This window comes from Stegodyphus dumicola, chromosome X2 (assembly GCF_044657685.1).
Source record: "Stegodyphus dumicola isolate Sdum_Otavi_A_Nest chromosome X2, ASM4465768v1".
Classification (NCBI taxonomy): Eukaryota; Metazoa; Arthropoda; class Arachnida; order Araneae; family Eresidae; genus Stegodyphus; species Stegodyphus dumicola.
Window position 1 is genome coordinate 196,999,235 of NC_140781.1, and position 12,018 is coordinate 197,011,252.

The following is a 12,018-nucleotide window of genomic DNA, read 5'->3' on the forward strand; positions in this document are numbered from 1 at the left end:
TGCTAGAACTTTTATGGAACAAAAGTGCTTAATCGTGACAAAGATTAGGTGTGAAATTGGGAGAAAGTGCAGAATCGCACACTGCTTGCCACGTTTTTAAGAATTGCACATACACGGTATCATTCATGTACACGTCGACCTATTTTCACTTAAAAACCATCCCAGAATTGCACAAAAATGGCATTGCGGACACTCTTGACTTTATCCATATACACTGCTAAAGTCCTAGCTAGTAACCTTTATCGTCTTACCAAAATGTCGCCAAACTACCTGTTACTATATTCCAAAGATTAGCCATTTTCTTAATGAAGGCTAAAATATTTTCCTAAATATAAGTAGCGTGACAAAGTTTTTTTAACTTTCAAAGTGCAGTTTATTTTTAAATTACAAATTTTCTTAATGAAGGCTGAAAGAATTTTCGGTACTACAGCAAAAGTCTTTAATCCGGACTCGTTGGGACTTCGGCGATTCCGGATTATTGGTTTTTCCAGATTATAGATCATTAGCTTAAATCTGGTCAGATGGCATGCAGAAATTATAAAATTAAAAATATGAAACTGTAATTTATGAAATAAAGAGCAATTATGATCTAAAGGGTACCAAAATTTACAAAAAAAATGGGCTTTATATTTATTTGTTTACTTTATTAAACATTTCTTTCAACGCGCGCATGTGTAAAGCATACATTACGCGTAGTCGAAATTAGAAAATTGCAACCAGAAAACTATTTGATGTGCATTCGTGATATTTATAATGACGAGGAATTTGATTTAAATCATATCAAAGATGGAGTACTACATTTAGTAAGGAATTATAAGCCAAATAAAATAAAAACATCTGCCCTGAAGATAAGGATAGTGCTGACAGATCAACTTCCAGTTCATTGCATGCCGCGGCGTTACCCCCTCCACACGCACAGCAGCGTGAAATTGATAAACATATTTCGGAATGATTAGAGAATCAAAGGATACGCTTTTATCCATTTTTTGCAGCAATTCCACTTTTTGTTTGATGGACATTAGAACATGCTTTCGCTTTGTAGATCCTTTGGTAGCTCCAGAATCGGAAATTCTTTTTGACATAATCGAAAGTTCAAGCTTGCTTTTATAAAATTGCTCTAACAGTCTGCAAAAAATAATAAGCCGGATCCAATTAGAAGATTAAGGAACAACGCAATCTGCAACATTAACTGAAATAGATAATTAGATAATTTTAGCTTAGCTTATACCGTCCGTTATACATTAAACATGCATGTGAAAATGTATTATGCGCATGCACAGACGCATATGTGCATGCGTAAAGGTATTATGCACATGCATTAACGCATTATGCGTTGATGAATGCGCAGAAAGTTTGTAGCTTTGAGATCTGGATTATGGGCGTCTGGATTAAAGACTTTTGACTGTATTCGGCTTTGAGGGCCGTAAAAAATCGCCAAACTATTGTTGATGCCAGTGCTGCCAAAAGTAATTGTGGCAACCCTAATGCAAGAAAGGAAGTATAATAGTAAATAATTATTTAAGATTGATGATTTAGATGAAAATTTAATTTCATATAATACTTTTTTATTATTATAATTTATATAAAAAAGGCTAAACATGACTGAGTGGAAGCATAAGAGTAAATAACTATTTCAGATCATTTTTACAATTCATATAAAAATTGCTAAACATAACTGAATGGATGCCTGCATCGCTATTTCGCTAGAGTTATCGCTAAAGCATAATCTCATCTTGTTGGTTGTTCAAACATAATTTTTTCATAATGAATGATGCCTTTTCTATGAAAAAATTCTTGGTAAAGTGCAGACTCGGCCACTTATTCGTTTGCCACTTTTTACAAGGGTAAAAAAACAATTGGATTTTTGCCAATTTTCTTTTACTTTTTAAGTGAAAGTAGGTCGATGTGTACATAGATAAAGGGTGCGCACAGTGACATTTTTGTGCAATCCTGGGATTTTTTTTAAGTGAAAATAGGTTGATGTGTACATAGACACCGAGTGTGTGCAATTCTTAAAAACGTCTCAAGCAGTGGGTGATTCTGCACTTTACTCAAAATTCTATTGCAGACTTTTCGTCACGGGCAATTCCCAAATTGTTAAATCCATAGGATATCAAAAAAGGATTTAAAAATTAAACTAGTATTTCAATGGCGTCTAACGAAATATAGAACTATAGAAACTTATATAAACTTACACAATCTGAAATCAGTGCATACACTAGATTTGGCACGCTGTTAAATGGGTGCACTCGCTAGATTTGGCGCTTTTGTGCATACATTTTCGCTGCAATTTTTTTACGGTTCTCAAAATGGAATAGTACCGAATTTTCTAAACATAAATTTAAAAAAAAAAATTAACTAAAAACAAACTAAAAAATTTAAGTTTCACTCATATTACAACATATAATTTTCCCTAAAATAACGTTTTTTTATTTAAAATGTTTTATTATATTTTTGTAAATTTTCTTATTTTAGTAGTGATATGCTTTATATACATAATAATGATATTTCAGAGGCTAATAGCTGAACAGTTATTTGTTATAGTTATTTATAGTGATATGTTTTATATAACAAAAAATTTTTTATTTAACACTAAAATAATAATAATAAACATTAAATTTTTAGAATACTCACTGATCCATATGACAAGAAAAACAACTGTTCAGTTGAGAAATTTTCTAATCCAGGAAGTTTTTCAGTTGGAAGTTGGTTCTTTTTCCATGCTGAAAATGCCTGAAAAACAGAAATATCTCGTAACAGAATTGAAAATGAGAATTAACTTACGACATAATTGTGGAAATATTTTAAAAAAGGCTATTTCTGGCCAATTAAATCGAATCCTTTTTAATGACATGAAGCACGAAAGTAAAAGGCTCACTGATATGATTACTAAAATGTTGGATTATTCAACCATGTACCAACATTACTTTTAACGAAATCAAGTACTTATTATCTTTCCAAAAGCCCTAAGAATATTCTCTAAAATTAATACCAATCTAAAGAAAATGAAGATTCTTTAATTTTAAGCACCTACAACATATTAAATATAATTAAGACACAAACACACGCCAAATAAGTACCAATTCACAAGTCAAACAACAAAAATCAGCGTTAATTTTCAAAATTTTCACAGGACTAGTTTCGATGGTTTTACCGAACCACCATCCTCAGCTGCAAAACCGCAAATGAACAAGATAGGAAATAATGATTAGATAAGATAAGAAAGCCTGGACAAGAATAAGCAAGTGGCGCCATCTGTTGGTGAAACCAAAACTAAAACATAATTTCTTTAAAGGCCAAAGGCAAAGATGGATTGGAATTAGGATCGTTAACAAGAACAGAAAGATTTTTTTGAATGTGAAATGCCTCTAGAAAATCCAGTTCTCCAATGGAAGATGTTTTTTGAATAATTTTGGCAGCAGAAAAATTCAAAGTGTGATTTTCGGACCAACAATGTTGAGCAACAGAAAACTTCCGTGTTTCCGTTTTTCTAACATATGCCTCATGTTCCTTGACACGAAATTTTAAGGCTCTCTTAGTTTGGCAAATGTAAATTAAACCACACTGGCGAGGAATCCTATAAATACCCCAAGCATTCATATCCGGAATGGGGGTCCTTGAGTATGGAACTCGGAATTTTATTGATGGGAGAATAAACAACCCGAAAGTTAAATTTCTGCAAAATATTTCTGAGTTCCATACTCAAGGACCCCATTCCGGATATGAATTCTTGGGGTATTTATAGGATTCCTTGCCAGTGTGGTTTAATTTACATTGGCCAAACTAAGAGAGCCTTAAAATTTCGCATCAAGGAACATGAGGCAAATGTTAGAAAAAAGGAAACACAGAAGTTTTCTGTTGCTCAACATTGTTAGTCCGAGAATCACACTTTTAATTTTTCTGCTGCCAAAATTATTCAAAAAACATCTTCCATTGGAGAACTGGATTTTCTAGAGGCATTTCACATTAAAAAAAAATCTTTCTGTTCTTGTTAACGATCCTTATTCCAATCCATCTTTGCCTTTGGCCTTTAAAGAAATTATGTTTTAGTTCTGGTTTCACCAACAGATGGCGCCACTTGCTTATTCTTGTCCAGGCTTTCTTATCTTATCTAATCATTATTTCCTATCTTGTTCATTTGCGGTTTTGCAGCTGAGGATGGTGTTTCGGTAAAACCATCGAAACTAGTCCTGTGAAAATTTTGAAAATTAATGCTGATTTTGGTTGTTTGACTTGTGAATATTAAATATATTTTTCTCATACCCCTGAACTTTCTTTTTGGTTGATTTAAAAATGATAAGTCTAATAAAAAAAAGTTAACATATACAAAAGCCAAAGTGTTAGATCATTAAATGGACATTAATTTTAATTTCAAAATATTGCATTAAAATACATTTACTCACTGATTTCTAGTCACATTATTTCTAGAAGGCCAAAGTTGAGTTGAAGCAAAAGTTCATAATAAAGCAAACATTCAATCCCAATAAAAATGTTTTTTCAAATAAATGCACAACTACAGATAGCATGAAAATTGATATTGGTAAAAATTTACGGCACCCCTTAGCGAATCATTTCTTTTTTGACGTCAAGATCGGCGCCAGGAAGGATCACCACCAATTTCAAGATGGCCGCTACACAAAAAACAAAATAAGAAGTCAAGGACTTACACAAACTCAGCGTCCATGTGCACATTGACCTATTTTAACTTGAAAAAAAAAAAAAAAAAAAAGAAAGAGAATTGCACAAACTAGGCATTGCACACTGCCTGAACTTTGTCCATGTACATATCGATCTATTTTCACTTCAACGAATTTTTTCTAGTTACTTTCTAGTCACTTCAATTTTTTCTAGTTACCATGAAGTTAAAAATATCATGGTAACTAGAAAAATTTAGCCGCTGTCTTAATACGCAGAGACGAACAAGTAACCAAAAATACATATTTCCTAACATAAAAACATTCAACAAAAATTAACACACAAATTAATAAATAAATGAAATGACAATATTTTTTAACATACCTTTTTTCACATGCATGTGTTTAGGCTTCCCACCACCATCTCCTCCATCCTCCAAGTAAGCAATTAAATTAAATGTTTTGTCTTTTCATTCCGCTTATTCATATCAATCAGCAATTAAATCAGCTTTCATGCAAAAATCAAACATCTTTCTTCCATCATCTAACCCATAAAAAAAACCTCAAATTCACAATTTCATCAACCAAACACAGCAATTGAAAAGAATGGCAAGAACCAAACACCCGGTTTAAAGTTAATATTCAAGTAATCATTTTGGACATTGCTGTTGTCTAATATCGAGAATTTTCTAGCAATGCATGTTAGAAAACACAGTATATATTAGTAAACAACTAATACGATGATGCACAAACTATTTCAAAATGTCCGGAAATACTTAAGCATTTTAAGATAAATGCTGTACATCACTTAAAAAAATTCATCTTATTATTTAGCTTATTAATGCTTAGCATTTTCACAGCTGCTAATTAAAATGGTGCATTTTTTTGGGGGGGGGCATTAAACAAAAGCAAATAATAGTTGTTTGAAATCAACTTTGGAATAGTGAATTTTACCAAGAAATGGCAAAATCGCAAGTGTCAGAGTACATCGTATCAACTCATTGTTAATAAGTTGATTTATTACTATTCAGTTAATAAACATTGTTTACCCCAGCTCATATAGCAAAATAAAAAATTATATTAAACAAAACATACAGTACTTGACAAAATGCAGTAGAAGCAGAGTTACATAAGTGAAATGCTCCTCTCGGTTATATCTTATAATATCTTATAAGCATAAAAAATATATAATGTCTGCGTTACTTTCGGTGGGAGATAAAAACAATCACATTCTAGTCACAACCACAAATACTGCTGTGCAGATGATCAGAAATTGCATCATAGTGGAATAATCTGATAGAATTTCAGAAGAAGCACGACCAGCCTGATAGTTACACATCATTTATTTTTGGATGGCAAATTTTTAACACAAATCTTTATAACTGGTAGAAAATTAGCGGTGCTAAACGTGCCCCACGCTGTCAGCAGACAGGCGAAAACAGAGAGACTACACATTTAGTAGCTATTTATACTAGATTAGGTGCATAAGTACAGCTAATCTGTGATAGGTTAACTTTGGGTTTTAGTTCCACTTTTCAACCCAATGTTATGCAACATGGAAAGATATCAAATTTGGGAGAACAGATCAATTTAGAGGGGAGAACACCTTAATTTAGAATAGTTAATTTTGAAGTTGCCAATCATTTTAGTGAAGTCATCATATTTTGTTATATGTTGCATACATATATATATATAAATACACAGGGTGTCGCATAAGGGTAGAGTAGACTTTAAGGTACCCCTTGTATTATGGCGAAGTTGTTGTTTGATTTATCGCCAAGTTGTTGTTTCATTTATGGTAGCCTGAGTAGTTGAATGTTATGAAAACCCTATTGTGACGTAATCAGGTGCATGATTCTGGGAAATTTTGAATCATGGCATGTTTTGTAAGCATTTTTGTGGTGTGTGTTGGTTTGTAGCCGAATGTAGTAAGATTAATTTGAAGTTTCTGTACGATTTGGAGCAAAAGGGGAAAAGAGCTTTAATTGACTGGTGTGTAAATGAAGGTTTACTTAGTAGCCATTATAAGTGTACTGCATGTAGGAAGGATATGCGTCTAGTCGAATGTAAAAATCGTTTAGATGGATTTGAATGGGTTTGTAGGAAGAAAGGTTCAAATTGTCACTATGAAGCGTTCGATCAGAAAGAGTACTTGGTTTGAAAAAAGTCATTTGAGTATGATTGATATTTTGATTTTTACATGGCTCTGGGTGTACGAAGCGAATTCGAAAATCATGGTAAGTGAATATTTGCTTTTGGTAGAGCTTAAATGTATAACATGTTTTTCCTCTTTTGTGTTTTATTATTTGGTTTAGAATGTATTTTATTGAGATTACATATTTTTTGTTTGCCTATTTTGTAGAATTTGGTGCTCCTTTGACTTTTTAAGTGAAAATATATCGATGTGTACATGGACAAAGTAAAGGGAGTGCGCAATGCCATTTTTGTGCAATTCGGGAATTTTTTTCAAGTGAAAATAGGTCGACCGTGTACATAGATAAAGTCAAAGGAGTGCACAATGCCATTTTTTTGCAATTCGGGGATTTTTTTAAATTGAAAATAAGTCAATGTGTACATAGATACCGAGTTTGTGCCATTGTTTGTCTGGTTATTTTGGCTTTGTGTAGCGGCGCAAAAATTGCCGCTTCACAAGCCAAAATAACGAGTCAAATAATTGCACAAAATCGGTATCCATGTACCGCCAAAAATTGCCAAGGGGTACCTTAAACTATACTTTTACCTCGCATAAATATTGGGAAAAACTTCTGGGGAAGGTACGGCACATCATAAGGATTAAGAATTGCACCCACGCCCAAAAATGTCATTGTACAATGCCAGGGGGAGTACAGGAGAGTGCTAGAGGAAAGTGAAGATTGCCTCATTCGAGCAGTAGGCAGCATGCAAAGAGCATGGAACGCGACACGAACGGAGAACTTGCAGACACACGCTTAGTGAATGGAATAGCTGAGGATAATGGACAAACCACTGCACACATTTATCCAGAACGCTTCTGTGACAGACAACAACCACACCACAGTTTGTTTGCACGTCTGCATCAAAATTTGTGCGACTACGGGTTGTTGAGAAGTGGTAGGACATGAGAGGGCAAGCCACAATCAACTCGCTTGGTCATTAGTGTGTTGGCTACAGTGGAGAGTAATCCAAGGACCAGCATACAGGCCATTGCCTCTCAAGAACGTCTCATACCAGTGTCCAGTGTGTCTTGAGTCCTTCCACGCCTTTCGTCTCCAAAGGGTTCAGTTACTGCTCCCCGATGACCATCCTGAACATGTGTGTTTCGCAGTGGTTTCTGCAAGAAAGGGCCCCTATGTTAATTTCTCAGCTTACATGTTGTTCATGGATGAGGTCACGTGTAATAATGATGGCATATTCAATCACCACAATCAGCATTTGTGGGCTCAAGAAAACACCACAATGTGTGGCACCCTGCAGCATCACAATGCTTCAAAGTTATGTGTGAGTGGGTTTGATCAGCAAGTGCTTAGTCGGGTTACCTCTTACCATTCAGGTTGAATGTTATGAAATATATGATCTTGCTGGAGCAGGTTCTTCCTGGCTTGCTTGATGATGTTCCAACAAATGTGAGGTGCAATATGTGGTTCCAACATGATGGGGTGTCTGCTCATATCGAACTGGATGTTCGTAGCCATTTTAATAGATCATTCCTACATCAATGGATTGGGTGAGGTGAACCGGCTCCCTGCCCCCCCTCCACGCTCACCAGATTTATCGAGCTTTGATTTCGTTTTGTCGGGAGCCATCAAAAGTATTGTATATCACAATCCGGTTGTGTCTGAAATAGAATTTGTGCCAAGACTTGCCTGTGCAGCTGCTACAGTCAAAGAAACTCCTGGTATGTTTGAACATGTCCGGTAATCAATGGTCTATCGGTCTCGGGTATATTTGGCATCTGATGGTGCAAGTATCTGTTGTAACATTCAAGCTGCCGTACACCGTTTGTATTCATGTCCAAAAACTGTTTCAAATTAATCATTCTCTTGTTTCCTTTCTCATCTTCTACCTCAGCCACCACTTACCCCTGACATTTCCAGGCATGAGTTCCTATGCCATTCTTAATCCTTATGATGTGCCATTCTTAATCCTTATGATGTGCCCTACTTCTTCCAGAAGTTTGTCGCAAGTTGTACGGGAAAACCTGTATATACACACAGATATATATATAATTACATGACAAATTATGCAACAGTCAAATGTTTTAATACTAACGAGCAGAATTTTACATACCGATGTCAATAAACTACCTTTGCAGAAAATTAAACATGCTCTCTTTAGTACACTATAAGTAATTTGTCAGGAAAAACTGAAAATCAACTATAGTTGTGAAGGATTGATATAGCTAGACAATGAAGTATTGTTGAACAGAGCACAGAATTTGCATTTTGCTTCAGGTTAATGATAAAAAATTTTCAAAGATAAGGAAGAGGATCTAAAATAAATACATATTAAGGAGATAAGGATAAATCCAAACCTACTACTGGCTGAATAGAAAAAGACTGCTTACTTTAATGGAGCATGTCGGCTGTTTCCTGTACAAAAGAACTGAGTTTCTAACTGTTCAATAAATTCTTAAAAAGAATAAAAATCTTAATTACAGTGAATGAAAATGGATTTGGAACAAATTATATGGAAATAATGACTAAGAATTATACAGCTTACTTGAAATACCCCAACCTCAAATTTTGAACAAATTTAGTTTGCACACATTTTAGATATTATTCTGAATATATTAGTTTGCACATGCATATATTTTAAAGAAATAAATATTCTGAATATATTAGTTCGCACATACATATATTTTAAAGAAATATCTTACTTTATAAGCCTGTCGCAGACCTCCGTTGTCTGCTATATTTTCGGCAAGTGTCCTTTTCCCATTTAACTGTGAGAAGAAATAAGTTTAAGAAATCAAAATAATACATAACTAAATTAGCAATCATGTATGAACAAAAATAAACACTTCGTAATCCCTCTTTTCCCCTAGCTGCTATTCCTTACACAATATTTACTTCCGTTGGCATAATAAAATGTCTCCTAAATCTTTAAAAGAGACAAATTGTAGCCAATCGTTTATCTATTATTACCTATAAGACGACGCGACGTTCATCGCACTTAAATTTTAAAAGTAACAGAGACTCGCAATAATCTAATCTAATAGGTATCTTTTACAAAATTGGCCTTGGCTACAAAGAGCCTTAATCCAATCGGTTTTGATCATGCCATTCGGCCAGTTGGTTAGAGAGAGTAGTAGTGCATACGCACCCGCACAGAGGCGAAAAATTTATAGGAGATAATCCTGCGATTATAGCTGTACATGTGATAAGCAATTTGGCATTAGCAATTATTACGGCAGTGGTCTCAGTTCTCGTGCAGTCAGGCGGCATGGCGGTCAGATCGGAAAGCAATCCTTCAACCTCGGCATCCACTCCCTGAATGAGAGAGGAGCACTTAGAATTCTAAGCAACAAGTGAAACCCACGTGATGTGGGTCACCCAATCAGAGAAGAACTTAGTTCGCAAAGTTCTATTTGACCAGAGTGGTCACATGATTGATTCAATTGAATGGAAATTAAAATAATAGAAATAAACTTGAATAAATGAGATCTTGGGTAAATGGAAAAGATATATACACTATTTACATATTTACAATCACCATCTAGGATTGTGATGTATTGTGCGCGGTCTTTTTACCGTATGTTCAATAGTTGGATCATAATCAATGATGTTTTTGATTGCTTGGTACTCGCTATTCCTAGCTTTCTCAAAGAAATTGTGAGATATGGTGAGGATGTGATCCATAAGATCAGGAATTTTGAGGTCTTTCTGGATATCTTTATTCCTGATAAACCAGGGAGCGTTTGTGATTGATCGTAATATTTTATTTTGTAAAATACCAATCTTTTTCCTTTCATTTTTATTGCCAATAGGCCAAGCAGGGGCGGCATATGTAAGGATCGGTCTAATGAGAGAAGTATAGAGAATCTTTTTTGTATGTAAGTTAAGTTTGGAGTTACGTCCAATAAGTGGATAGATAGCCATATAAGCAGAATTCCCTTTATTGGCAATGTATTGAAGGTGGGTTTTGAAGTTCAGCTGTTTATCGATATATACACCCAGATATTTGTAAGCATCATTATGTGGGATAAGAGTGCTATTGATTTTAATTCGAATTGGGAGACAGGTGTCTTGTTTTGCATCTGCAAAGTTTTTCTGCACCGATGGGCGAAAAATCAAGCTTACGTGAGCAGGAAAGGTAAGGAATTTCGTACATTTTATAGGAGTTCGAAAGGCCAGGAAGAAAAGAAGGGACAAAATAAAATTTAAGAAGTGGCTCAAAGCTAATAGAGAAAAAAAGGGCATATAGAGAAAAAAAGGAAAAGAAGTAGAAAATTTCCTAAAATACGATTGTGTCCATCAGTTTAGTCAAAAGGGAGGAAGCTGTGCTCATTTACAATAAATCGAGTCTCTCTTACTGCCCTGAGCAAGGAGGTTAGAATAGAGTCGCTAAGGAGGCTATTCTAACCTACTTGGCCCTGAGCTAGCAAGTCACTTATCTTAGAGTGATCTTCTCAAATTCTCTTACATGGTCCCCGCATATCAACTCTATTGTTCAGAAGTTTCGGGTTCATAAACCTGAAATTTCGGATTCAACCTGAAACAGCATTCTATCTATAGATAATAAGTTTCTCGTTTATAAATCCATTTTACATTCCTTGCCCTGTTACGCGTCCAGTCTGGGAGTATTCATGTAAAACTCTACGTAAAAAATTGCAGAATGTTGTTCTGCGGCAAATTACAAACGCATCGTTATATATTAGAAACAATGCGATTCATGCGGAACTTGGCATAATTCTACTGAGAAGTTTTTACTACCAACTGGACAGACAGTTCGACATTCGTTTACGTAATATAAGTAACTCTGAACTCAGAATTTATAATTACGATTATAAGAATGATACTAATAAAAAAAAAGGCCAATGTCCATTCTCAATCCAAATGTATTCATGGAAGTCTGAATTTTTAGATTTCATGCTATTCGGTATTCTTTTGTTTTTATTTATGTGTATTTATATCTTGTGAGTATTGTATGTATTTGTTCACCACTTGAGCCCTATTGATTCAAAATTACCTTGATAACATAAATTCAAATAGACTGCTTTGAGGCTTGAATTTATAGCGCGTGAATCTCTTCAAAATTTAAATTTAAAAAAATTATATTTCAAATAAGTTCCTTTGTAAAATATTTTGAAACTTTCAACTATGTTCGATTTAGGGTAAAGCGTCAGCCTAGGCACTCAGGTGTATCAAACACCGTTCCACGGAGGAAAACCTAAGGCTCCTATAGC

General features: G+C 34.5%; 1 protein-coding gene across 1 annotated transcript in view; it reads right to left on the bottom strand.

Annotated features, from left to right (window-relative positions):
* The window catches only part of LOC118194995 (membrane metallo-endopeptidase-like 1), a 176,585-nt gene that overhangs the window by 26,811 nt on the left and 137,756 nt on the right, over positions 1-12,018 (bottom strand). Inside the window, exons 19-20 of the mRNA XM_085809597.1 lie at positions 9,490-9,555; positions 2,635-2,733 (exon numbers count right to left, since the gene is read on the bottom strand). Coding sequence (XP_085665723.1) covers positions 2,635-2,733; positions 9,490-9,555 — 165 coding nt within the window. The remainder of the gene's footprint in view (positions 1-2,634; positions 2,734-9,489; positions 9,556-12,018) is intronic.